Below are 27746 nucleotides of genomic sequence, written 5' to 3'. Positions count from 1 at the left end.
CGATGGATTGGTTCCCGTAGGTAATAATTGCTTTTCCAGTAGGTATTAATAATGCAATAAATAATAAAAATAAAAACGTTCAATATGAGTGTGTGCCCCGTAAAGGCGCAAGGGTTTTTTTATTCTGCCCTGAATTACAAATCATTAGACTGATAAAATACCTTTAAGGATTCGTCACACAGGCGCGTTTTCCGGTCGGGGCGTGAGTGTTTTGTATGTACAAGCGGCGCGCCCCGCTCACGCGCCGCCTGCAAAACGAGCCTGTGTGACGATGCCTTTAGTGGACGTTTCTAAGCGTGTCGGTAAATTTATCCTAAGGTAAATAAGTACTATATCTAGGTACTCTTTTATCAACTCAACGCCGAATAAACAATTCACAATATCCACAGAAACAATGCCAGACCTATACTACGTACCCGGCTCGGCTCCCTGCAGAGCGGTGCTCCTGGCGGCCAAAGCCCTCAACGTCAACCTGAACCTCAAGTTGGTGGACCTCCACCACGGAGAACAGCTCAAGCCTGAATACCTCAAGGTAAGGATGTAAAACAATCAAATACTAAGGTTACGTTTCATTTCAATCGTTAATTTAAATTATAATAATAATTAATAATCCAAATTCACAGCCTAGGCATAAAATATAGTAAGATTGCCATAAATTCCTGCAAGTTTTAATTAAATATATAAATAAAATAATAAAAATGTTTGCTTAAAAATATATGTCGGTATATCTAATTCTAAACTACATGTATTGTAACGTTTCCAAATCTTGTGTTAGATTCCTTGCATATAACTTAATTAACATCGTAGGAATTTAGAGGCCAACTGGTTCAGCGTAAGCTTCGAGACATTCCCTTATGATTCTTATGAAGTATGAACATAAACTTAGGACCACAAGCAATTTTTAAGAAATATTTTTTAAATAACGATTATCGATAAGAAATAATTTGAAGACTTTGTTTAGCCCAGCACTATCTTATAGAGGTTATTCCAAAATTTTAAAATTACAAAAGGATATTATACCGGGTGTGACCTGTAACACGAGCAAATAATTAAAACATAGATTGTACTCCTCAAACGGAGACACTTTTGTTCAACAACTTTTAAAAATTATGAGTATTTAGACTCCCTATTTTCCATACAAAATAAATATTGTCTTCAATGGACGCCATCGTCACGCCAAATCATTGTGATTGACGTTGCTTGTCACGCCTTAGACATAACAAAATTGGCAATACTTACATTGCGTCTTAGAATAAACTTTAAAGTGTATTAAAAATCAAACCACAAGTTATTTTTTAAAGTCGTTGAACAAATGTTGATCAGTATGAGGAGTACAGCCTACAGTTAATTTTTTTGCTTATGTTACAGGCCACACCCGGTATATGTATTACCTACCTACTTATAAAACATGACTTACTAGGGTAATTCGCCAGTAACTGGCCACTGGCCAATAACTGGCCACCCTAAACTAAAAATGAATTCTATTTACCTATTAACAGAATTCATTTTAGTATAATCAAGTCAGTTACAAAACGGGAAAAATCGGAATTAACCGGAACTTTCCCTAGTTCATATATTGCCAATCTTTTTTGTTTTGACTCACTTGAGTATGGTATAAATAACTCATACAGTAAGACCAGCCAAAGTGAACTTATAAAAAAGTATGACGGAAATGCCCTCATTGACGTAGTAGTTTTTTACTAAAATGACAGAGAGGTAAACTTTACCTGTGTAGGTAAAATACCTACCTAAGAATTACCTATATTCAATTTTACCAAATTTTACTCAGCATTGGTTGCGTAGCGTAGCCAACTTGCCGAGTGACAGAGAGACACAAAGCGTTTGCAAACGATTGTCACCTTGGCTAGGCACCCTTTCCTTTTCCAGGGTATTTTTGCATACGAGGATGTAACCATACGTACCTATATCTTAGCTAATAAAACAAAACAATACCTACCAATATCAAAACTCAGCTAAGTATTGATTTCAGTTTATTAATAATAATTATCTTAATAAAGAAGTAAAAACAAGGAAAATAACAATACCCACTTATCCTCATATAACACATACCTACCTTAGAATCCTTAGATAAACCTAATTAACAACAACAGTTATTTAATTAAGGAATTTGATATTCTCGTGTCAGCAAGAGCAAGAGTTTGTAACATATGATTGAATGGTGAAGCATGGTATAACATCTTAGGAATATAAGAACCTATCACGAGTTCTACATTGGCTATTAACTCAAATAAGATTTAATGGTGCTACTTTCCCGCACTAGTGCGGGCATAAGCACTTTCCTTGCGTGTGTCAAAAGTTTAAAGGGCCATATGTAGGGGAGACCGAGATGAAACTAGGTCGCAATAGCGCGCGTTTGTTAGTTCAAGTTACGAGCTAACAAACGCACACTGTTGCGACCTAGTGTCTAGTTAATAGATTCCAAAAAATCGACGAAAAAATCACAACTCTCCTCTGTCACAACTCAACTCGGTCTCCCTGTAAAACGTTGTACGATACACGTGCGAAAAGGTAATTCGAATCTAGACACGCGGCAGCGTGTCAAGCCAAGTTCAAGCAAAGGAACTGGCTAGCCAGCGCCAAGTGTAATATTACACGAACCACTTGGTACCACTTTTGGCCCTTCTATAACTCAAAACATCTTTAACGTAAACACATAAAACTACGTGTGTTTAATTATATCCATAAGGACATCTAGAAGCCCAAATTTCAAGAAGCTAGCTCAAACGGTTATAAAGATATGAAGGTCAAAAAGTCGTAAATTTTAAGACTGACTGACAGACTTATAGTACCTAAACCTAACCTACTTCCTGATGACCTAGAAGGATGAAGTTTGGAATCCAGCTCAGTTATTGTGTGAAAGCGTAGGAAAAAATCTAAAAATAAAAAAAAGTTATAATATACCGGGGGTCCCCATACAAAAAAACCATTGTTTATTGTGACTGACATATAAGTACCTAAACCTAACCTACTTCCAGATGACCTAGAAGGATGAAATTTGGAATCCAGCTCGGTTATTGTGTGTAAGCGTAGGAAAAAATCTAAAAACAAAAAAAAGTTAATAAATAGGGGGGTCCCCATACAAATTTCTTTTTTATTGTGACTGACATATAGTACCTAAACCTAACCTACTTCCAGATGACCTAGAAGGATGAAATTTGGAATTCAGCTCGGTAATTGTGTGTAAGCGTAGGAAAAAATCTAAAAATAAAAAAAGTTAAAAAATAGGGGGGGTCCCCATACAAAAAACCTGTAATACGCGCTAAACAACCGGCCAACGGTGTCGTTGGCGGCGCGCGGCACCACATAATTAATACAAAGAACAGAAGTAAATAATTTGGCCAAGCCCGAGATAGCTCGAGGCATTTAGTGTTCCGTACGGCTACCATCAGTTTGGCATTGACATAAACGATATCGTGAACGTAATTTACTTCCTATAGGTATATCTCTTTCGCACTAATATGTCAGTACGAGCGAGATGCATAGAAAGTAAATTACGTTCACGCCCACGGTAGCGTTTATCATCTCATCATCATCATCATCATCTCAGCCATAAGACGTCCACTGCTGAACATAATAGGCCTCCCCCTTTTGGGGGGTGTATGCCATAATCGCCACGCTTGGCAGGCGGGTTGGCGATCGCAGTCGCGTACACCGAATTTGAGGGACGCTGCTGCCCGTCCACCGGTGGTCTTGGACGTAGTTTAACGACATACCCGGGTCCGGGTCCGGGTCCGGTTCCGGCTTACTTTAAATATTTCGTCAACCTTTGTTTCCAAAAACTGTGATATTTAACTGTCATATATAGTAACAGCACCAGTCATGGGACATTTAAGAGGAAATTTGGAGTATTTATGATATTTCACGTATACATGTAAATGGTCTACCGCTTAGCGTGTTAAAAGATGAAAGTCCTACCCGTCTTTCATGTTTTAGGCGTGTTGTATCAAAGATACAGCAATTAGTTTCCATATATTGAACAAATTAAAACTATGCTTTTTTTCTCCAGTCATGGACACCAATGCTCCAGTAATGGGCCCCCGGTAATGGACGTGGATCCAGTAATGGGCCCCCTATAATGGACATTGCTCTATCAGTATAAAATATTGAAATGGGGAATAAGTTACGGCAAAAAAATCAATTTTTGGTATAAGCTTTTATCGCTGAATGTATTTTTCTTTCCACAGCCAATTATTATTGTATTCGATCCATCGAGACAATTCTAATATACCCAAACACAATTAGTTAGGGTTTATTGCGATAAAGTTCCCATGGCCACCTCCTGTCTCCATCATCAGATAAGGTCATGTTATCATAATATTGCATTATCATCCGATTTGCATACTTAATTACGTACTTACACAAAATTTCAACTGAATCGGGAATCGAAAAGTGGCTCAAATTCAGCTACCAAGATTGGACCCACACTAACTAACAGGGTAAGTTAAATAAAAGTTTGGAAAAACGATATTAATTTATCCGAAGTCCGAGAATACCTCCTGATTGACATATTTCGTAACTACATTTTACTTTTGTATTGTTTAAACATGAAATTATGGCATGGCAAGCATCATTCTGTCAATTGTCCCATCATAGGAGGTACGCAGTTTTACAGCTCCTATAATGGGATTGGGCCAAATACCACTATTTTTTTACATCTGTGAACTCACAACATAAGTGTGTTGTATACCTTATCTCATGGTAAATGCAACTAACAAAACACATTCTAGTTTTCATCAAGTATTAATTAATTGAAATTTAATAAATTAACTCACCTCTCTTAGCGAAGTTGTTAAGAATTCGTAGTGGTATTTTTTTTCAGTGACACGACAACTTTTGGGTTGACGCCAATTTCTTAAAAAGCAACCAAATTTAATGAAACTTCAAACTGAAACAGCTCTAGGACTCTTATTTATGATAATATACAGCCAGTGTTTATAAACTACTTTTAGATACTTATTTTAGAGGAATTATGTTTTTTTGTCCCATTACTGGTTCCACGCCCATTATAGGGTATACTACTATACTATTAATGTCTTCCATCATTATTTTCTCGTAACAGGACTGAGGGGCTACCGCGAAATCGAAATTCGCAATTTGCGGGGATCTTTCTCTTTTACTCCAATGAAGGCGTAATTAGAGTGACAGAGAAAAATGCCCGCAATTTGCGAACTTCTATTTTCGTGGTTATAGCCCTGAATCTTGTTGCTCACCGATCCGTTCAAAAATATACATAAGTACTAAATATAATTAATACATATTATAGTTATACAATTAATACATAAATGTACCTATTGTGTATATATATTGTTTCGACGAATCAGATACTCTCAATAAAATCTATAGATGAGGCCATAGCTGTTAATAAATTGACTTTATTATCTCTATACGCCTTACTAACTCTATGTGTTCTAATGTGAAAAAAAAAACAACGACAGTGAAGAACGGAATTCTTAATTTGAATTTTTCAGATTTTTGAGATACCTAGTCCATTGGTTGGAAAGCCCGTTCGAAATTTAAACTTATTTGCAATATAATAAGGTCGTATTTTGTAGATCTCTCTCATACTTATAGTAGGCTATTCAGATAAAATTAAATATCCCACAAAAATAAGCAAGCAGAATTAAACTTTGTGTCAAAGACATAAGTCATAAATTTCAATGCCAAAGTTTTAACTAAGGATGTTTCTCGTTAAAACTACAATGACCAGTGTAAGCATCAGTTAGCTAGCCCTAAGCAACCAAAGATCAGGCTGCAGTTTAAAAACTAATAAAGATAGAGTTAACCTGATAATTTTCCCGCCGTCTCCATGCTTGTTTTAGTTGGATATTGACTGGTCAGCTGCCTGTTAGCTATAGTTTTCGCGAAAATCGCCAGGACAGAGGTAAAAATTTTTGTATGAAAACTTGCAACTTTAAATGCATTTTTTGACGAAACTATTGCAGTCTAAAATGAAGTCAAAATCAGTCCATCGACTAAATTTTTTGCAAGCTTTCTAATGGTACCCCACACGATTCTTACAAATGAAAAAAGTTTCAGCCTACCCCTCTCAACCCCCTAAATTTCCCCCTTTAATAAGAAATAAGCAGTTTTGACTTATATACAATATGAGTGGTGGTAATTGCTATAACTGTTCCAAATTTTAGGTATCTATGTCAAACGGTCTCTGAGAAAAACGTATTTAACTGATTTGCAAGACCGAAGTGATCCCATAAGTGTTCCGTGAACAAAGTTTTGTACGGAACACTAAAAACATGCAGCGGAAACACAAGAAAAAACATTAAATCTCAATACCTGCCTAATTTTCTTTACAAAAAGTATTGATATCCCATCAAAAACATAAATGTAAAAAAGGAGAGCCAAGTTCAATACAAAAATTATGCTTGGCTGTGGGGTTCGCCGCAAAAAGAATGGAGCTCTAAATGAGTTCCAAGTTCTATGCAAAATCCAAATATGTATTTATAGGAACAAAATAACATTATAAACAAGTATTAAACTCTATTTCTTTGCTTTATTGGATACCTATAACAATTGCTGTTATTTAAAAAAAATGTGAGATCTTAAAGTAGGTTAGATTTGGCTTGGCCAGTTTTTATCAGAATTACAAAATATATATGTTGAATAACTTTATAAAATGACTGATGTAATGAAAACTGGCCAAGTCAAATCTAACCTGCTTTAAGATCTCGCATTTTTTTTAAATAACAGCAATTGTTATAGGTATCCAATAAAGCAAAGAAATAGAGTTTAATACTTGTTTATAATGTTATTTTGTTCCTATAAATACATATTTGGATTTTGCATAGAACTTGGAACTCATTTAGATCTCCATTCTTTTTGCGGCGAACCCCACAGCCAAGCATAATTTTTGTATTGAACTTGGCTCTCCTTTTTTACATTTATGTTTTTGATGGGATTTCTTCTTTTCCGCACCTGTACCGTAAAAAACTTTAATGTCATAAGTTTCAACGATTGTTTTACAACAATCACAGTTATGTTGGAGGCCAAATATACGTTTACAAAGGAATTGCGGGGTTCAACGATCTGTTACGAGGACGCTTACTATTTACCATGATTACAACACACAACACCATTGCGATAATAATGATAAAGATAATTGTTTCGCGACGCTGCTTCAAGCACGCGGCTTCGATTGGGGAGAGGATAATATAATATGACTCATGTTAGACCGGGCCGTGTCCGGGCCAGGCCGTAGCTTCCGGCGCTTCATTTTTAGAGTTCCGTACCTCAAAAGGAAAAAACGGAACCCTTATAGGATCACTCGTGCGTCTGTCTGTCCGTCTGTCACAGCTTATTTTCTCGGAAACTACTGGACCAATTAAGTTGAAATTTGGTACACATATGTAAATTAGTGACTCAAAGATCGACATATTTTTTTTATAATTTTAAAATACATAGGTTCGAAGTTATTTAAGAAAATAGCCAAAAAATTAACATTCACCCCCCCCCCCTTTATCTCCGAAACTACTGGGTCTAAAATTTTGAAAAAAATACACAAAATAGTTCTTTACCTATAGATGATAGAAAAACCTATTAGAAATGTGCAGTCAAGCGTGAGTCGGACTTATGTACGGAACCCTAGAAACGCGAGTCCTACTCGCACATGGCCGGGTTTTCTATGGAAAGCATCACGCGTTCACCTGTCATCTGTCATACAAAAGTAAGCGTCGGAAGCTCCGGCCCGGACACGGCCCGGTCTAACGTGACATGACTCATCCTCCAGGGCAGCGGTCGGCAACCTTTTAGCAGCCAATGGCCACATAGTAGTTAACGGAGGTGACGCGGGCCGTACTTTGTTAATATTTAATTATTTATGACTTTATGAGACATTGCCGTTTATTGTCACTATTACATACAAAATAGCCATGGCGGCTCTCGGGCCGCAAGTGACAGGATCACGAGCCGCATGCGGCCCGCGGGCCGCAGGTTGCCGACCGCTGCTTTAGGGTACAAGGTACATATATACGGTATTAGGTACCTACATTTAGTCACGACGATGTTTATCAAGATATTTTACATAGTACGAGTGACTGTTCTAGAATTTATAGTATGCAGGCATGCATTACTCTACTCGAGAGTAATGGTACTTCCTTTTGGCCCCGAACTGCCTTGAACTGGTTATTACGAAACGTAATTGGTTCCACCGCACCAGTTCGCACGCAACGCAACTCGGCGCAGTGCAATTCACAGGGCCTATTTGGGGCCTATCGCAAATCGAATGAATTGAAAATTCGTTATCTGCCTCTCTATCGCTCTTGCGTATTCGAGCGATAAAGACGAATGAACGAATGAAGTCGGTCATGGCACCTACGCACCCTACCTACTGCGTGCGTAAGCCTACCCTCGGCACTGCCCTGCATTATCGAGCGGTAGTGCCTACATATATATAAGTGTACGAACATACATAATTATGGTGGCAATGGGACTGAGTAGAGAAGAAAATAGAGTCGTTATTACCTTACAAACTTTTTATGTATATGTCGTTAAACTGTTTAGGTATGTCGGATTTTATCTCTTTTAATGCCACCACCTGTCCGTACGCTATAGTCCATTTTTAGGGTTCCGTACCCAAAGGGTAAAACGGGACCCTATTACTAAGACTTCGCTGTCCGTCCGTCCGTCTGTCACCAGGCTGTATCTCACGAACCGTGATAGCTAGACAGTTGAAATTTTCACAGATGATGTATTTCTGTTGCCGCTATAACAACAAATACTAAAAACAGAATAAAATAAAGATTTAAATGGGGCTCCCATACAACAAACGTGATTTTTGACCAAAGTTAAGCAACGTCGGGAGGGGTCAGTACTTGGATGGGTGACCGTTTTCTTTTTGCTTTTTTTTGTTTTTTTTTTTGCATTATGGTACGGAACCCTTCGTGCGCGAGTCCGACTCGCACTTGCCCGGTTTTTTTAGCATTAGAAAGAACTTCGCAGAAGTAAGCTTGTGGTTCCAGATCCGGCACTTTTAACGGTAATAATTTGAAGTAAATTATATGTATTGATTGACCATGCTACATCAGATAATTCAATACGTAATTATTAACAATTAAAGAGCCTAATAAAAACTGCACGCTTGCTTCTGTGGAGTTATTCTTTCTAACAAAAAAAACGAACTATATATAAATCCCTTACCTACACCTAATACAGTAAGGTAAACGTCCTAGTGCTCAACACGCTAATGCCCAATAAATGACACCTTACTGTCACTTCTTTTGAAAATGAAATGAAAATTCAGATGACATGTACTGGGACCGCGTCGAGCACGTACGTTAACATAGAATAGAAGTGTACGAGAAAAGAAAGCATCCTCTAGTGATTCACGAACAAGTAAAAAACAGAACAGAAAAGTTTGAAATATATCTCCTAACCGTCCTAATTAATAAACTAAATTTTCCAACAGCTAAACCCCCAGCACACAGTCCCCACGCTGGTGGACGACGGGCTCTCGCTGTGGGAGTCGCGCGCCATCATCACGTACCTGGCCAACAAGTACGGCAAGGGCAGCACCCTCTACCCTGAGGAGCCCCGCGCGCGGGCCCTCGTAGACCAGCGGCTGTACTTCGACATTGGAACACTGTACCAGAGATTCGCCGATTACTTCGTAAGTCTTTTATTTTTCACCACACCATCTCGGAAAGAATTACTTTGCACTTCAAAAACGAATAGCAAAGTTGCATTTTATCCACATGTGAGGCAAAGTAATGAAATGCAAATTTTGAGTTGTTTTCTTATGTTTGCTGGTCGAATTGAATTTTAAATGATGATTTTGGATGATAAATATTTAATAACATTCATTTGGATTTGATTTGGTTTGATTTTGTTTGATATTTTACATTTAATATTTGCTTCAGGTTGGTGTGGTGAAAAATTTTGTGTTTCACTCGGGGGCAAATTTTGTTTAACCCTCGTGCTTTGAAACCCTCGCAACGCTCAAGATTCCATTTTTCGAACCACTCGCTACGCTCGTGGTTCAATTTTGGAATATTTCGCTTGCTCGGGTATCAATATTAGCACGAGCGGTTAAACAACAACTTTGCCCCCTTGTAAAACAAATAACTATTAGTGTTTTCGATGTCTCCCTCTTAATCTTTCGTCTGTATTTGATTATGATACCTACTAACTGTATTTTACAGTCAACTTATTGCATTGCATGTGGTGATGACTTGCAATTTATCATTGCATTGATTATTTTATCCCCTTTTTCACTATAGCAATGATTAATTCGAGCATTGACCTCATTAGGTAATAAAATAATTAGTTTTTAAATCAGTGATGATTTCACGTTTAAAACTCAGGAGGTTAGTTTGCCTTGATCGAACAAACTATATTTATATCCCACATTTTTTATTTCCAGTACCCACAGCTGTTCGGTGGCGCGCCCGCCGACCAGGGCAAGCTACAGAAGATCGAAGAAGCGCTCAAGTTCCTGGACACGTTCCTCGAGGGCCAGAAGTACGTGGCCGGCCCCAACCTGACCCTCGCCGACCTCAGCCTCATCGCCAGCGTGTCCAGCTTCGAGGCCACCGACATCGACTTTAAGAAATACTCTAACGTTAAGAGGTAAGCTACAAAAGATCGAAGAGGCGCTCAAGCTCCTGGACACGTTTCTCGAGGGCCAGGAAGTACGTGGCCGGCCCCAACCTGACCCTCGTGGCCAGCGTGTCCAGCTTCGAGGCCACCGACATCTCAGCTTTTCTTATGAATTATTGGCCTCAAACCCTGGTGCATGTATTTATTTTATAATCTATCCCATTTGAAATGTTACATATATGTGAACATCAAAGATAATGCTTATAAAAACAATAAGTAAGAGTAAAGTAAACGTAGGTACTTGTGTTCGACATGCTAATGCCCAATATTATGACACCTCGCTGTCACCTTTATTGACAATGCTGACTTATGTTTCAAGATGTCACCAGTACGTTTACCTTAGGGGTCATCCATTAATTACGTCACACGAATTTCTAGGTTTTTTGACCCCTCCCCCCCTCCTTGTCACACTTGGTCACATTTGGCAAACCCCTCCCCCCTAGTGTGACGTCACATTTTTTCTACGAAATCGCCAAATCGAATTAAGTACCCAAGTATTATTAATATTTTATCAAAATATTTTTGACGTTATAAATATTAGTAATTTTATAACCCAAAAGTGCTTAGGAAAGAAAATTAAATGAATAAAAACGATTATCGTTTTAAAAACTTGTTATTTAAATATACAGCGAATAAAATAATTTAAATAAATTTTTGGTTACTGATGAAGTTAAAGTGACGTCACAAAGTTTGTGCCTCCCCCCTCCCCCATGTCACAATATGTCACATTTTATTGACCCCCTCCCTCCCCCTAAACGTGTGATGTAATTAATGGATGACCCCTTACGTGTGTCTATGAAAATTTATAAGTATACTTTGTATATTGAGAGGTATCATAAATTGAAATCGGACCTGATCATAGTCCACTGGCTCCACTAGTCCAATGCTACACGTTATATTTTTATCAGAAAAGAGACTTAAGAATGAGTCGATTTAAACTTCAATCAAAAACTCTTTAACTTCTCTTCAAATAATATGCAAAGCTACAGCTCCCCACCCCACCCCGTATTCTCTATTCCCGATTTTAGCAGCTCTTGTTACAATTCAGTTATTTTAACTGTAGTGCTGCCAAAAAAGGTATAACATTTTTACTAGCATGTTTTATTAATTTCAGATGGTACGAGACCGTCAAGTCCACGGCTCCCGGCTACCAGGAAGCCAACGAAAAGGGCCTGGAGGCGTTCAAGGGCCTCGTCAACAGCATGATGAAGAAGTAGCCACCCACGGCACCCACTCCCCGTTGTTTGCAATCACACATTGCGTTCTGTAAGAACGAATTTCTATTTTTAAGATATTTTAAGGCACAAAATAAATTATAAATAATACTGCATTCGTTTTTATTCACGTATGTGCAAGTTGCAGAACATTCCCAAAATGCAGAATCATTCTCGAGAATGTTTTCAGAGCACTGAAGAAGAATTGAGAACAAGAAACTTATCGTTAAAATAGTAATTTTTTGCATTGCTGACTTATAATAGTGTACATTTTACACCTACGATACAAGTGCGAAAAATAGGACATTCGCAACGAGTGGCGAAAAATAAAACGCGACCTAGGGGAGTGTTTTAAATCGACACGAGTTGCGAATTACCTATCCGCAGTTCCGCACATGTATCGTACAACGTTTTACAGTAGGTACTTACCTACATATGGCCCTTCAAGTAGGGTTGCCAGATCGAAAGGCGCTAATATCGGGAAATAATATCTATTTTTCGGGATTTTGGGACTTAATTCGGGAAAAAAAAATACATTCATATTAAAGTGATTATATTAAAAACAACGATATTTTACATTATTGGCACTACGTCAGCTCGCTTGCTCGGCGACAGTTCGGAACTTGAAATTATTGTTTTATAACGTGAAGCTGTTTTTCGGGACAAGTTTCACTTTGTCGGGAATCGGGAACACATGCTAAAAATCGGGAGAATCCCGCCAAATCCCGACCATCTGGCAACCCTACCTTCAAGGCTCCTCTTCACGTTGGGCCAGCGCCAACGCCAACGAGGGACGCATTTATGCGTTAGAGGGAGCAAGTGATATTGCTATCTCATTCTACCGTATGGCTGCGTCCCCCGTTCGCGTTGGCGTTGGCCCAACGTGAAGAGGAGCCTTTACATTTTCGACATAGTGCGTAATAATACTAATAATACTATCGCACTAGTACGGCATTAAAGTATAGCGCCATATACCTATACTTATTGTAAATCTTAAAATATAACCGTTCGAGAAGTAACATGTAGGTATCTATACTATATTTAATTGTAATATTTATACCCCAATTTATCAGCAAAGCCGCGTTAGTCCTCCCCACAGTAGGGACTGTAACAAAACAAGGTCCTTGGGGGTCATCCATTAATTACGTCACACGTTTAGGGGGAGGGAGGGGGTCAAGAAAATGTGACATATTGTGACATGGGGGAGGGGGGAGACACAAACTTTGTGACGTCACTTTAACTTCATCAGTAACCGAAAATTTATTTAATTTATTTAGTTCGCTGTACATTTAAATAACAAGTTTTTAAAACGAAAAAAGTTTTTAATAGTGTCCGACCGAAGGTTCGGTTTCGGTTTCGGTTTCGGCCAGTTTCGGCCAAAAATTCATGTTTCGGCTGTAGTTTCGGTTTCGGCCAAAAAACGGCCGAACCTTTCGGCCGGGCCGAAACTTACCAAATGGTGCTTCGGAATAAGACCAAAAGTTGGGGAATAAGCAGGACAACAATATTAATACCTACATATTAGTTATACTGATTCATGTATAGGTACAGAAATTAATTGGTTTATTCCAACACAATTAAAACACAATTCCACTAATGAGGGCGCCACTGGACGGTCGACGCAGTCTTAAGAGGCTTTCAATACCTATAACGCGCACACTGTCTAATTGTTTCGGAGTGAATGAGTGATTTTACCTCAATTTACTATTGGTTTGTGTTCCACATGTCCTCTACTTCAGCTTAGCCTTTGGCCTTCCTGCGCCATGCTCGGCCTGCGGTCTCGCTTTTCAATACAATGGACATTGGTTGGAATCTCTGCTCAACTACTTATCCTGAAGCCTGAAGCACGGCTTTGACTTCGCATGAAAGTTCGCCTCTGGGGCACTTCGGACTTTTAGGCCCAGGTGAAGATTGGTACCCGGCCTTGCGATATTGTCAACAAAAAATTTCGCGCTCGCTTTTTTGGTTGGTTTTTTGGTTAACCCTGTATCTACATATTAACTTGACTTGAGAGTTAGACCAAGAAAATTCTGCAATGATTTTGATAGCATACGCAGTGCAACTAGTGCAAATGTTATTTATACGTCATAATTTCATAGAAGTTTTGACGTTTAAAATAACACTTGCACTGCTTGTGTTATCAAAATTGTTGCAGAATTATCTTGGTCTAACTCTAGTAATTTTCTTAAAAAACTGCTTAAGTAACATCAATTTCAAGGATATTAGGTGTTGACAACCCCATAACATGTGTATAAAAGGGATTTTATGACATTTTTTCAACGATTTTAACAAGTCTACAAAAGTTTCGGTTTCGGCCGAAACTAGAGCCAAAGCCGAACATTCGGTTTCGGTTTCGGTTTCGGCAAAAAATCATGTTTCGGTCGGACACTAGTTTTTAATCGTTTAATTTTCTTTCCTAAGCAGTTTTGGGTTATAAAATTACTAATATTTATATCGTCAAAAATATTTTGATAAAATATGAATAATACTTACGTATACTTACTTAATTCGATTTGGCGATTTCGTAGAAAAAATATGACGTCACACTAGGGGGGGGAGGGGTTTGCCAAATGTGACCAAGTGTGACAAGGGGGGGGGGGAGGGGTAAAAAAACCTAGAAATTGGTGTGACGTAATTAATGGATGACCCCTTGTTGATAAGTATGATGTGATGTGTGATGATGACTTGCAATTTCATGATATCGCGTCATTGAGTACCTATAGGTACTTACCTGCCTATTTATTTTGTTTCGTTACTCATGTATGAGTAATTCAATATCCGTGATTCATTAAATAAATACTTATTTGATATACTGCCCATACAACCATTTCCAGTCGCCGTTACGACGCGGTGTAGACACATCTTGTGTCGACACCGTCTGTTTCGGTCACAATTCCAGTCGCAGAGTCGTCGCCGTGTCGACACAGTTACCAGAAATGGGGAAGGGTCGACACATGACACAAAGTGACATAAAGTGTGGTCGCCGTGTGCACACATTGTTACTAGTTTGCGACTACTTTATGCCAAAATCATTCGTTCATTCGTTCATTTTGTTCCTGTCAAATGGAAACTGTCAGATGGAAAAATAGTTAAATAAAAATAAGTGACATTAATACGCCATCTCTAAAACGGATTACAAGACGTAATTATATATTGTTTGCATTTATATTACAGTAGGACTTAAATTATTATGGGGAATTAAACTGCTCGAGTGATTTGATAAACTAAGTGTAATATAATCAACGCGCCACCAAATTGTTTTAGTTTAGCCGGAAATGAAATTGTTTACTTCTCAGTGCCTGTGTTCATAAATATATTATTTGATGCATTTTTAGTACTTCGATGCGTATACTATACTTAAATAACAGAAATAACGCTTTACATACTACGAAACTTGTTAATTATGATGTATAAATATGGTTTAAGGCTGAGAAATATTGCAGTCACAAAGTAGTCGCAAATGTTTCGACTTTGTGTCGACTCTGTGTAGACACATGACACGCGCTGTCAAAAGTAATAACAAAGTTATTGGATTTGCAAAATGGCTCCTTGTGTTCATTTGTTTTCAGATATTCTCAAAGTGTAAAAATGCCGTGGTCAGAGATGGGACTTAATAGATTAACTGTTTATTCGACTAATTAATGGAATAAAAAAGTTAATCCTCAAATTTTAATCACGATTAGTTTAGTCGACCTAACATAGATTGAAATTGAATTAATCTGAACATTAATCGAATAAATTATCGATTAAATCTCGGTTGGAAGTTGACAGGGGGCCATTTATGTACGTAAAAATAATAGAAATGTCTTGCATGCAGATGGTAGCCAAACACTTTGTCATAAAAGTCGAGATGGGTGTCGATTTATAGCTTTTAGGGAGTGCCGATTTCGAAAATGATGACCATTTAGGAATCCAAAATGGCCGCCATGCACTGTGTCATAAAAGTCGTCATGGATGTCGTTTTATACGTTTTAGGGGGCCCCAATTTTGAAAATGATGACCATTTTGGAGTCCAAAATGGCGGCCATGCACTATGCCATAAAAGTCGTCATGGGTGTCGTTTTATAGGTTTTAGGAGGCTCAGATTTCAAAAATGATGACCATTTTGGATTCCAAGATGGCGGCCATGCACTATGTCATAAAAGTCGTCATGGATGTCGTTTTATAGGTTTTAGGGGGCCCCGATTTAGAAAATGATGACCATTTTGAAATCCAAAATGGCGGCCATGCACTATGTCATAAAAGTCGTCATGGGTGTCGTTTTATAGGTTTTGGGGGGCGCAGATTTAGAAAATGATGACCATTTTGGATTCCGAAATGGTGGCCATGCACTATGTCATAAAAGTCGTCATGGGTGTCGTTTTATAGGTTTTGGGGGGCGCAGATTTCGAAAACGATGACCATTTTGGATTCCAAGATGGCGGCCATGCACTATGTCATAAAAGTCGTCATGGATGTCGTTTTATAGGTTTTAGGGGGCCCCGCTTTCGAAAATGATGACCATTTTGGAATCCCGAATGGCGGCCATGCACTATGTCATAAAAGTCGTCATGGATGTCGTTTTATAGGTTTTGGGGGGCTCCAATTTTGAAAATGATGACCATTTTGGAATCCAAAATGGTGGCCATGCACTATGTCATATAAGTCGTCATGGGTGTCGTTTAAAATCAACATCTATGACGGCTTATATGACAAAGTGCACGGCAGACATCTTGGAATCCAAAATGGTCATCATTTTCGAATTCTGCACTCCCTAAAACCTATAAAACGATATCCATGTCGACTTTTATGACAAAATACGTAGCCGCCATCTTGGAATATAAAATGATCATAGTTTTCGAATTCTGCACTCCCTAAAACCTATAAATCGACATCCGTGACGACGCAAGTTATCTTTATTTTCAGATCTAACAAATTGCTACAGAATACAAAGGACAAAAAAAGAAGCGAGGAGGTAATGAAACAAGCAAAAATACAGATGATTCCTCGACGTAATTGGATGCTTCTTAAATTGTGTCCAGATTTTTTTGTCATAAAAGTTTTTGTTTTTCACATATTACTCTCACAAGTTCCGTGACATTTCGACCTTGTAATTTTTTAAGTAAATGTTTTTGTTTATCTATGAGGATCTCACTAGAATAATATAATCAAGGTATGTTTATATTTGATGATTGAAATAGTAACGCAAAAAAAAATATTATATTTGTGTTTATATTCCTGCCGAAGACTTTTATTTTTCCTTTTCCTTCTACACAAGTTTGGTCAAGTAATAAGAATTTAGGGCTCTCAATTTTATTTTGACTTCTACAACAGTAAAGCTACGAGGCCATGTTTGGTATCGTTTTCGTATAAATGCGCAGTACCAAATTTAGTTATGGTATCACATTGACACCATTCCAAAGTAAAAACATATAAACTTACTTTCTTTTAAACTCCTCTTCACGCTTAAACTGCTGAACAGTTTTAATTTAAATTTAGTACACATATATTTTGAGTCCCGAGACAGGACATAATAAGTTATCTCAAAAATCATCCTTTAAAGGTGTGAAATGAGGTGTAGGGGGGAATTCAGAATTGACTTCTTGAAGTTAATACTTACTGTTTAAGTTTAGGTTTGAAGTCATGTTTTTTTATCATTTTTAACTAAATCAAAGATGTAGACCATCCCAAATTTAATATAAATCGGTTCAGCGGTTATTGATTTCCCGTACAAATTTCCACGCCACTTTTCACACCTTCAAAAGGTTGCTTGGTTATAAGATCTATCCTATGTCCTGTTCCGGGACGCAAACTATTTCTATACCAAATTTCAACGAAATCGGTTCAGCAGTTAAGCGTCAAGAGGAGTTTAAAAAAAACCGGCCAAGTGCGAGTCGGACTCGCGTATTAAGGGTTCCGTACATTAAGTCCGACGCGCGCTTGACTGCACATTTCTAATAGGTTTTCCTGTCATCTATAGGTAAAGAACTATTTTGTGTATTCAGACGGACAGACATACAGACGCACGAGTGATCCTATAAGGATTCCGTTTTTTGCTTTTGAGGTACGGAACCCTAAAAAGATTTTTTTAATTTTGTGGAGTGGTGTCAATGTGATACCTTAAATGGATTCAGCAACCCAGATTTATACGAAAACGATACCATACACGGCCTAGCACCTTCACTGATGTAGATATATCAAGATAATATTGAGAGCCCTAAATAAACTTTCAAGAGCGGATATCTCAAAAACTATTCAACATATCGAAAAAATTGACTGAATAAACTTGTAACAAATTAAATTAACTTTCATTTTGTATAAGTGGCCATGTCGCTAAGATGCATAGTTTCCGAGATATAATCGGAAAATGGGACCTTCAAAGCCCCCTCTCTTCCCCCCACTCAAGGGCTACGGCCGGGGACTTTTGATATGTTCACCTCCTAACTTGTCCAAACCAAGTTACAGAGTCAAAAATTGTGTTCCGAGCATTTCCCTCTACAACGTTTTGGAGCATTCGTTGGCTGACCTAAGTAGCTTATTGCATTTCTTTAAAAACTTTTCTGTAAAAGGTTGACGCGTGTTGGGTGTTTATATGGTTTTGGTCGATTATTATCATTTGCATCGCCCATGATGACTTACTAGAATTACTTACGAGCACACGAGACACTATAATAGTAGTTTGACAAACCTTGGTTTTCAAGAGGTATTTTATACTGACATTTGCTGTCACAAATTTGCTGTCAGATTTAGTCGCAAACCGCACGCAAAGTGCACACAAATGTGTCGACACCTTGTTACGGAAAAGTGTACACACGGCGACGACACTTTGTTTCGAAACAATTCTAGACACATTGTGTGGACTCTGTTACGACACATCTGACATTTAGTTACCACTTTGATGATTCTGCGACTGGAATGGTTATATGGGTGACATTTTCATGAACGAGCAAACTGTACCTAATGTATTTGATTTCCCTTTGAGTGTATTACAAGTACCTATTTTATGTCATGTCATGTCCTCACGCCATTTCCAGGTAATGTGAAATTCATGTTATATATTTACCTACATTCAGTTTTGCAAGTGTGTAGGTACCTAATGTTTGCATTAAAAAACAGCACATATCTAATAACACATAAGTAATAAATAAGTTAGGTATTTACTTGCATACCACATGCCAAACGCTTGATAGAGTAATAAAAATAATACAATATTTTAACACATGTAGGTAACTATAAACAATTTAACACCCTTTCTGCAACGTAGTATTCACTTATTAGGTACCTACCTAGGTACTCGTACCAAAGACATATGTAACTCCGTATAAGATGAATTAAGTCTAAGGAAAAAACGTCCCTCAGAAATCAAGAAAAAGTCATTCTCCAATAGATGGCGCCACACCTTTGGGCTATACTTGACTAGATGGCGTTGACACTATCAGTGAAAGTGAAAGAACACGGCGGGTCAACGTCATATAACAATAATTAAATAATTTATCCATATACACATAGACCGATACATTTTCATTTTTAACTAGTTTTATTCATGTGTCGATAGATAGCAGTAAATTTACTGTGACTACAAAAATTACTATGACAATAACCCTGTTATCTATACTATCTATTCTCTTCGCTCTTACTGTGCATTATTAGGTCTCTCTCTGAGACGCAAAATACACAACAACAAAACAAAACCACAACACTCTACACAAAACAACACTCTGAACAAAAGAAATTGGACAGGTGGAATTACCACCCTTAGTACTTAATAACTTAGGTACTTACCCTATAATCAGAAGGGCGAGTGATCGCGAAATTCGCGAAGCTCGAGCAAAGTGTAGTTTTCAACTTGGGCAAAAATACTTTCGTATATCCGACTGTTCTCTACTCGCATTTGACCCATTCTTCTGAAATTATATAAACAGGTTTGGTAATTGACATAATAATCAATTTTTTTACCTATATTTAGTTTCAAAATGGCGGAGCCAGCGCACAGATCCGCTAAGTAGTTCTTTTATACTTCTTTTATAATGCAGGGTGTTATGACTGTTAGGCTACAACCAAAGGTACCGTAAAACGGGGTGAGTAGGTTTCGCGGGGAGAGTGGGGTTATGAATGGGGAGAGAAGGTTTGAGAGGGGGGTGAGAAGGGATTTTAAGGCTTCTGCTACAAAAATTATGTATTCCAATTTAAAATGGGGCTATAGTAATACGCATAATAAAAAAAAATCGATCCAACAATCTTCCAAAATCACCTTTGTATGAAAAACCCTCTCACCCCAAATACGAGGCACTACGGGGTGAGGTGGGTTTTCCTCTTTATCGTCAAAGTTATGAAATGGAACTACCCAAAATAAAATACAAACGTCCGAACCACTTATTATATACACCATTCAGTTACATGTAAAAATAAAATTTTATCGAGGTTTGAAAGTCAAATTTCACCCAACTCATCCCATTTTACGGTACCTAATGTGTAGATAAGTAAAACCCTGTAGACGGCGCTTTGAACGGGTTAAAGCTTAAGTGTATAAATGTGTGAAATGGTGAACCCTTGTTTATTCTGCTACACTACTGAACCAGGATGTTGTTGCTTTCAATTATTTGGTTTAACGTGTTAACTACACTATATGCTTATCAACGCACCAATACTGGTAAGATTTTTTTTTATTGTACCTAAATAAATATTTAATATTAGAAAATATTAGGCTGTAACTGGCAATATTATAATTTGTAGGCAGTTTTTCAACCATGGACTATCTGAATTGCTTAATTTACAAACAAATAAATAGTAGTAGAATAGGCAAGTGTCTAATACTCATTTATGGTTGGGAAGCCCTAACGCTTGGGGATATAAGATCTTCGCGCCTGATGTGCATTGTGCACATCACATGTGAACTATTGCGCCAGCCTTGGTTGGGCAGTTGTAGTCTTTCCTGAATGTTCTACGTATATATAAAACCATTGAGTAGGTACCCACAATAAGGCACTTATTACCATGCCAGGATTTTTGCATTTCCTTGCAGGTGATGAATTATCGTCTCGTATTTTGTACGGGGAAAGGGCCAACATAAGTGACTATCCATTCTTCGCCTTCCTCTCACATTGTGGCGCTGCAATCATCTCGGACCGGTGGCTGGTCACAGCTGCTCACTGTGTTAATAAGTAAGGAAACGGCAGTTGGCTTTTGAAAGATTACTGATGAAGCAATCAACTAACAAATAAATAATTAGATTAATATTGTATATGATCGCTTGTGCTATTACACCCTCTAATACTACGCTTCCATTGCTATTCAAACACAGACAATATTTCCTCACATATCGTAATATGTTTTTCAATAGTAACAGCGGCCCGGTATGGGTAGGGGGCGATAGTTTACAAAGCAGCCAACTTTACAAGTACGATAAAGCTGTCGTCCATCCTCAATACAAGGAAATTATTTTTACCATTCCTGTCAATGATATTGCGCTGCTAAGGCTGTCTCGACCGTTGACGTTCACCAGCACCGTAAAAGCAATAACACTGCCAAAACAAGACTATGAACGGAATACCATCCATGCATTTGCTGGGAAGGGGACTAACGAGGTAAATTCGTCGCTGGATAGCAATAATGCTGTAACTCGCACTACAATATTATTGCACGTTACAGCATTATTGCTTTCCAGCGACGATTATTTTTACTATTTCAATTACTATACAGTGGGCTATGATCCATTGTATAATCACATCCTATGTAAATTAAGGTAGGTACACCTTATATTACATAACTTTTGTTATTTCAGAGGAGGCAAATGTCCAAATACCTGATGACAATGAATGTCCGCACTGTAAAACAAGACGAGTGTTTATCTCACCTACCTATCTATCTGCGTTCCCATTTAAAACCATATTTGAATCATTTGTCAAAAGTCACTATTTGCTCTGCAAGGACGGCAGATAAACCTGGGATATGCTTTGTGAGTGTGTAAAGAATTGTATCGATTATAATTTATATCTATAGGTAATTTATCTCAAAACTCTTCAATCTGAGTGTCATAATTCATAAGTCAGATTCTCGAGAAAAAGTCAGAGGGGCTACCACCAAAACCGAAATTCGCAAATTGCGGGAATCTTTCTCTTTTACTCCAAGGAAGGCGTAATTAGAGTGACAGAGAAAAATGCAATTTGCGAACTTCGATTTTCGCGGTTATAGCCCCTGAGGCTTAAACTTAGAGAATTAAATGATGCCTTTCACTCGAGTTTTCATTTCGAATACGAGGAAAGTAAAATGCATGTGTTTTTTTTAAATGACTAAGTATACACTTTTATAGTATTTTCTGAGGGTACTTGCAATTAACAATTTAGGCAAAAGTATCGTTATTTATCGAATGAGGAGTCAAATATCAGGATGGAAATTGTATAACAAATCCATTTGTACTCAAATTTCGATTGCTTATCGTAAATAGTAGTTTGTTACAACTTATAAGGGATCAAAATGATATATTTCCGTCAAGGGCGTACCTACATTGAATCCTGAGCGTAATGAGGGATTCAAGTGTTAACGCCCAAGACGAAATAATTTTGATACCGTGTGACACATATACTGCTTTTCACATCAACTATGAGGAAAATAAAAAAATCTTACGCTACGTCTTACGTAGGCGAACAACGCGCGAACGCGGCGCGGCGCGGCGCGGCGAAATCAATCCTTTGATGCCCATAGAAGTGTCCTACGTAAGCGATCTCGTTGCGAACGCGGTGCGGCGCGATTTGCACGCGAATGTCAGGCGGCGCGGCGCGGCGCGGCGCGGCGGCGGCCGCTTTCGCCGCGCCGCGCCGCGCCGCGTTCGCGCGTTGTTCGCCTACGTAAGACGTAGCGTTAGTGTTGACACAATCTGATGCTTAAACAGATTATTTAAGCTAAAAAAAGAATCTACAAAAAAATGTAAAAATAGTCTGCTTGAACAGAAAAGTGACACTTTGATCCCTCCTAGCAGGGAAGAAAAGTGCCACTTTGATCCCTCCTAGCAGGGAAGAAAAGTGCCACTTTCATCCCTCCTAGCAGGGAAGAAAAGTGCCACTTTGATCCCTCCTAGCAGGGAAGAAAAAGCTCTTTTCCGAATAGGTGGTATGAAAAAAATATATAAAATCGTACTTGGAACTTGGAACCTAAAATGCTCTAATGCAGAAACGTATCATTTTCTGCACACCTTTTAGAACAACAATGAGCTTTTCAGAGCAAAAGAAATGAAAAGAATATAGAAGCGTGTTTACCTATCTGTGAACGTAGGGCACATAACCTATTGCTACATCAGAACTACACAACACACGAAGTAATCTAAGATCCATGTTCTAATATTCGGTTTATTTTCCTCAGGGTGACTCCGGCAGTCCTCTCGTCCGTAATAACACCCTCGTAGGACTCGCGTCCTTCATATCGGACACAAATTGCAGGAGGGCTAAACTCGGCTTGTTCGCCAATGTCGCTCCCTTCGTGAGCTGGATTACATCCGTCACTGGAGTTGAATAAAAAAAATCCGTTTATTACCATTGCATTTTTTTTATTGTCCCTAACCTTGCATTGCCAGTTGACCGCTGTTTTGCATCGTGGCGCGCAATTCAATCATCAGTCATCATTCTTTTAGGTATATCTCCCTATCTCACTTTATCATAGGTATATAGGTTGTATAGACTCGGCTTTAATTGGTACCGTGCACGTCTTGAAGTACCAAATAAGGCATAATCTTTAATAAACAAACCGACTTTACAAAACAGTTTGAGATGCGGTTCAAATTATTAAAGACCATGCACCTTGTACAATTTGATGAGTTCTCTCAATTCCTTGTGTAATCATCATCAGAACCTCGACCTTAATAATTGACAATTATGGTACTTAAGTCAAGCGAGATTTCAAGCATGCAACCAAGTCATGCTACCCGTACGCGATGTGATATAAGGGTCCCATATCCAAAGAGACTACATGCATGCGAGATAACCTATGGGGAAAAACAAAATACAGTCTACCCAGTACTTTTCATTTTAATTAATATAATTAAGTATTAACATTTTACGTACCTTCCAATGTCAATTGTTTAACATAGTTTAATATACATTTAATATATAAAGTGAGTTTACTTTAAAGTTCCGTTTTGGCTTTGACGTTAGCAACAAGAGCCTTAAACTTTTTGAGGCCCTTTTCGTTGGCCTCTTCATAACCTGGTGCGGTAGACTTCACCAACTCAAACCATCTGGAATATTGTAAACAAAATTATTAGTTTATTTTGTTGGTGTTTAACCTCGTTGACCACTATAATATCCATTACCATAAGCGGGTTTCTGGGGGGCGCCCGGGAGGAGTATCGCGCGCAAGCATATGTCTTCAAGATTTTAAATTTCGAACGAAAATTATAAATAGTTCGAAGTTGAACTACTGGCCAACTACTGGGTCTAAAAGACACCTTCCATATACTGTGGTGGAGGTCTCAGTCCCGAAAAGTCAGGAAAAGGTTAAACTCAACCCAATAACACCCGAGATAGTCAAGACGCCGATACTCACCTCTCAACTCGTGGATACGAGTCTAAACTAACTCCTGCTGCTTCTATCGTAGAAACAGTAGCAACCAGACTCAGATCAGCGAGCGTGAGGGTGTCTCCGACAGCATACTTGTGGCCTTTAAGGAACGAGTTGAAGAAATCCAGAGACTCCTTTAATCTTTTGAATAGATTCTCGTCAGCAGGTTGCCCGGCAAAAATTTGGGGATACTGGAAATAACAAGTCCATATAGATTATAGGTGTTAGTCTATTATCAAGTATTTAAAAGGCCGATCAGGACATTCTAACGAATGTGGTAAACTTACAAAGAAGCTTCCGAATCTTGGATAAAGAGTCCCCAAATCGAAGTCCAGTCGTTGATCAATCAATGCCCTGGTAGAAATTATTTAATCTTAGTTAAAAGTTTCAAATATACCTACTTAATTCTGCTTCTGTTATCGGTAAGTAGGTACTAAATACAATTGAATCACATCAACTTTTCCATAAGAATGTCATATACATTTGTACAATGAAAATTAGTAAGAATCGAAGTAGCCTACAGTAAAAGTCCACCTATTTTTTTTATACTTATCATCATCATCATCATCATTTCATCCATAAGACGTCCACTGCTGAACATAGGCCTCCCCCTTATACTTATACTCATAAATAATTCCTTCTAAAGTCTATGTAGTCAACAGAGTATACCTACTATACGAAGGTATTTTATCTTGCAATTTGGACTCCTTAGCATTCTAAAACTTTAACACGAAGAAGTTGTAAAAATGTACCTGATCTTTATGTCCTCGGGGTACAGCTCCTTGTTATTGTACTTTCTGATCAGGTAGCGGCCTATCGCGCGAGACTCCCAGAGCGCAAAACCGTCATCCACCAGCGTTGGTACCGTATGTTGGGGGTTTAACTGGAAAAATATGAATAATAGATGATCTCTTTAATATTTTGTAGTATAATTTGATGGGATTTAAAATTAATCATTTAAAAAATATATCGGATGGATGGTTACCAGGCGGTAGTTAACAAATTTTATTTAGTTCATAGTGTGACGATAGATGGTGCTAGTATCAAACTTTTATAAATTCGGTTGTCACGTATTCTCCGGCTTGTAGGTTAAGTTCCTTAAGGTTTAGCTGGCAACCAGAAACACCACGCAGCACGGCGCTATTAAGTCCAGTGAGTAACACAAGTCCATATCTCTGAATACGACGTAGTTGTAGCGTATCTACGACAGATGGCGCTAGTATCAAACCTTTAGAAATTCGGATGTAATGTGTTCTCCGGCTTGTAGGTTAAGTTTCATAAGGTTTAGCTGGATGTCCAGCGCCACGGCAATCAGAAGGACCACGCGGCACGGCGCTATTAAGTCCAGTGTGTAATACAAGTCCATATCTCTGAAAACGACGTAGTTGTAGCGTATCTACGATAGATGGCGCTAGTATCAAACCTTTAGAAATTCGGATGTCATGTGTTCTCCGGCATGTAGGTTAAGTTTCTTAAGGTTTAGCTGGATGTCCAGCGCCGCGGCAACCAGAAAGACCACGCGGCTTGCCGCTAAACCCAGTGTGTAATACATACAAGTCCATATCTCTGAAAATGACGTAGTTGTAGCGTATCTACGATAGATGGCGCTAGTACCAAACCTTTAGAAATTCGGTTGTCATGTGTTCTCCGGCTTGTAGGTTAAGTTCCTTAAGGTTCAGCTGGATGTCCAGCGCCGCGGCAACCAGAAGGACCACACGGCATGGCGCTGACCCCGGGGTGTAATACAAGTCCATAGCTGTGAAAATGACATAGTTGTAGAGTGTTTACGATAGATGTCGCATGTAATCAAATCAAACATAAAAGAATTAGTGATTACGCAGGTAGATGATGTCTAAAGTAAAGGAGTACGTATTTTACACACTGTATTAGGTACTGTGTTAATATCATGTGTAAGTATGTTTACGATATTAACTTAGAGCTTATTTTAATTTCTGACTATTTACCTATATGTAAGTTCATATACATATACAGTACCGTACCGGTACGTCTAAGGTACCGGTACCGGGTGCTAAGTAGGCACCGGCCAGAAATATAATTAGGTATCACCTTTAACCAGATGGCATGGACATTGAAAGAGAGAGACGCTCCATGGCTGTGCGTTGTAATATGCTTGCCCGCAGGTTTGCACGGTGTACAAAAGAAGTCAAAATAACATTGTTTAAGGCCTACTGCCAGAGCTTCTACACGTGCAGCCTGTGGGTAAGATACACGCAGAGTACTCTCAATACCTTGAGAGTACAGTATAATAATGCTTTTAGGATACTGTTGGGTCTGCCGCGCTTCTGCAGTGCATCAGGTATGTTCGCGGAGGCTCGAACCGATGGCTTTCACGCCATAATGCGGAAGCGTACTGCCTCACTGATGCGGCGGTTGCGCGGTAGCCCCAACAGTTTGCTACGTGTGCTGGCCGAGAGGCTAGACTGCCCGTTCCAACACCACTGGATGCTGATGCACGTACAGCGGTAGTGTTTGGAATGTGGCAGTCTTTGCTTTAGTAAATAAGATATTTTAGTATTAAGTATTACTTGTACTTTAATTTATTCTATTTTAATTTTGTACTTACTAACATTAGCATATTAAGATTAATTTATATTGTATTACTAACAAATTATATGGGCTTTTATGTCTGAAATAAATGATTGATTGATTGATTGATTAAGTTTTTACGGCAAACCATTTTAGGGTTGACTACGGAACCCTAAAAAGGTTTGGCGTAAAAACCTGAAGGTCATATATATTTTTGGCCGGTACCTACTATATATGTATAATGTATGACATAATATGTAAGTATGTAATAATATCAAACATTATCTAATGGCAACCATGGCAACAATTATCTTTTTTAGGTACCTAACCTACTTGCTTAGCTCATGCTTAGCTATAACAAGTTCAAAGTAACGTGTTTAAAAATAAATGTAGGTACTTATATTTCTCTCACCTATAATACATTCTAGCTGTACCTACTGTAAATATGTGTAGTCAGTTAGAATATGAACTGTTAATATATGTTATGCCAACTTTTTTAATTATTATAGTGCAGTAGGCGTTATCATATCATATAGCAATAGCAAGCACCTGATAAGCAAGAACAGAGGGCCTATCGCGAACCACGTTCGAAGTGTTGCCTCCCTGTCAACCTTACGGACAAATTTACAAGTGCGATAAAGAGGCAACACGTCGAACGTGCTTCGCGGTAAGCCCTCTGATATTAATTTAAACAGCACACAACTTACCTACAGACTAAATTAAATCGACAAAAATGTCTACTTCACAAGCCAGATAAATCAACACTGTATAAATATGTATCCAAAGCCGGTTACCGTGATATCATTTGAGTCCATAGATTACCACCAA

At 38.4% G+C, this 27746-nt stretch overlaps 3 protein-coding genes across 6 annotated transcripts; 2 read left to right on the top strand and 1 right to left on the bottom strand.

Annotated features, from left to right (window-relative positions):
* Positions 1-387: 387 nt before the first annotated feature.
* LOC134677342 (glutathione S-transferase 1-1-like) lies at positions 388-11952 on the top strand. The gene is made up of 4 exons (XM_063535780.1): positions 388-532; positions 9440-9640; positions 10394-10599; positions 11744-11952. The coding sequence occupies exons 1-4, from the start codon at positions 395-397 to the stop codon at positions 11844-11846; spliced, it is 648 nt and encodes a 215-aa protein (XP_063391850.1). The 5' UTR covers positions 388-394; the 3' UTR covers positions 11847-11952.
* Positions 11953-20396: 8444 nt separating this feature from the next.
* Positions 20397-23330, top strand: LOC134672873 (arginine esterase-like). The gene is made up of 5 exons (XM_063530824.1): positions 20397-20472; positions 20845-20983; positions 21163-21406; positions 21604-21777; positions 23178-23330. The coding sequence occupies exons 1-5, from the start codon at positions 20403-20405 to the stop codon at positions 23328-23330; spliced, it is 780 nt and encodes a 259-aa protein (XP_063386894.1). The 5' UTR covers positions 20397-20402.
* Positions 23331-23821: 491 nt separating this feature from the next.
* LOC134677440 (glutathione S-transferase 1-like) lies at positions 23822-27716 on the bottom strand. 4 transcript variants are annotated; one of them, XM_063535929.1, is made up of 6 exons: positions 27626-27716; positions 25991-26127; positions 25124-25254; positions 24659-24725; positions 24357-24562; positions 23822-24048 (listed from the first exon to the last, which is right to left on the bottom strand). In XM_063535929.1, exons 2-6 carry the CDS (start codon positions 26123-26125, stop codon positions 23937-23939), a joined length of 651 nt encoding a protein of 216 aa, XP_063391999.1. In that variant the 5' UTR covers positions 26126-26127; positions 27626-27716; the 3' UTR covers positions 23822-23936. The 4 variants fall into 4 exon arrangements, with proteins under 4 accessions (XP_063391999.1, XP_063391991.1, XP_063392008.1 ...); XM_063535921.1 differs by lacking the exon at positions 27626-27716 and having other exon boundaries at positions 25991-26155; XM_063535938.1 differs by lacking the exons at positions 25991-26127; positions 27626-27716 and adding an exon at positions 25795-25938.
* Positions 27717-27746: the final 30 nt, after the last annotated feature.

The sequence above is a fragment of the Cydia fagiglandana genome, chromosome 2, assembly GCF_963556715.1.
Source record: "Cydia fagiglandana chromosome 2, ilCydFagi1.1, whole genome shotgun sequence".
Taxonomy (NCBI): domain Eukaryota; kingdom Metazoa; phylum Arthropoda; class Insecta; order Lepidoptera; family Tortricidae; genus Cydia; species Cydia fagiglandana.
Note: the sequence above shows the minus strand (reverse complement) of the source record. Positions and strands in the feature narration are given on the sequence as shown.

Coding starts and splice junctions, on each gene's coding strand:
- LOC134677440 (XM_063535913.1), bottom strand. CDS start 25,737: ATGGACTTGTATTACACACTGGACTTAATAGCGCCGTGCCGCGTGGTC. Junction 25,255..25,599: donor TTACATCCGAATTTCTAAAG/GTTTGATACTAG, acceptor ATATTTTTCCAG/TTAAACCCCCAACATACGGT. Junction 24,049..24,356: donor TCGTATCCACGAGTTGAGAG/GTGAGTATCGGC, acceptor ACAATATTCCAG/ATGGTTTGAGTTGGTGAAGT.
- LOC134677342 (XM_063535780.1), top strand. CDS start 395: ATGCCAGACCTATACTACGTACCCGGCTCGGCTCCCTGCAGAGCGGTG. Junction 533..9,439: donor TCAAGCCTGAATACCTCAAG/GTAAGGATGTAA, acceptor ATTTTCCAACAG/CTAAACCCCCAGCACACAGT. Junction 9,641..10,393: donor AGAGATTCGCCGATTACTTC/GTAAGTCTTTTA, acceptor TTTTATTTCCAG/TACCCACAGCTGTTCGGTGG.
- LOC134672873 (XM_063530824.1), top strand. CDS start 20,403: ATGTTGTTGCTTTCAATTATTTGGTTTAACGTGTTAACTACACTATAT. Junction 20,984..21,162: donor GCTGCTCACTGTGTTAATAA/GTAAGGAAACGG, acceptor GTTTTTCAATAG/TAACAGCGGCCCGGTATGGG. Junction 21,778..23,177: donor ATAAACCTGGGATATGCTTT/GTGAGTGTGTAA, acceptor TATTTTCCTCAG/GGTGACTCCGGCAGTCCTCT.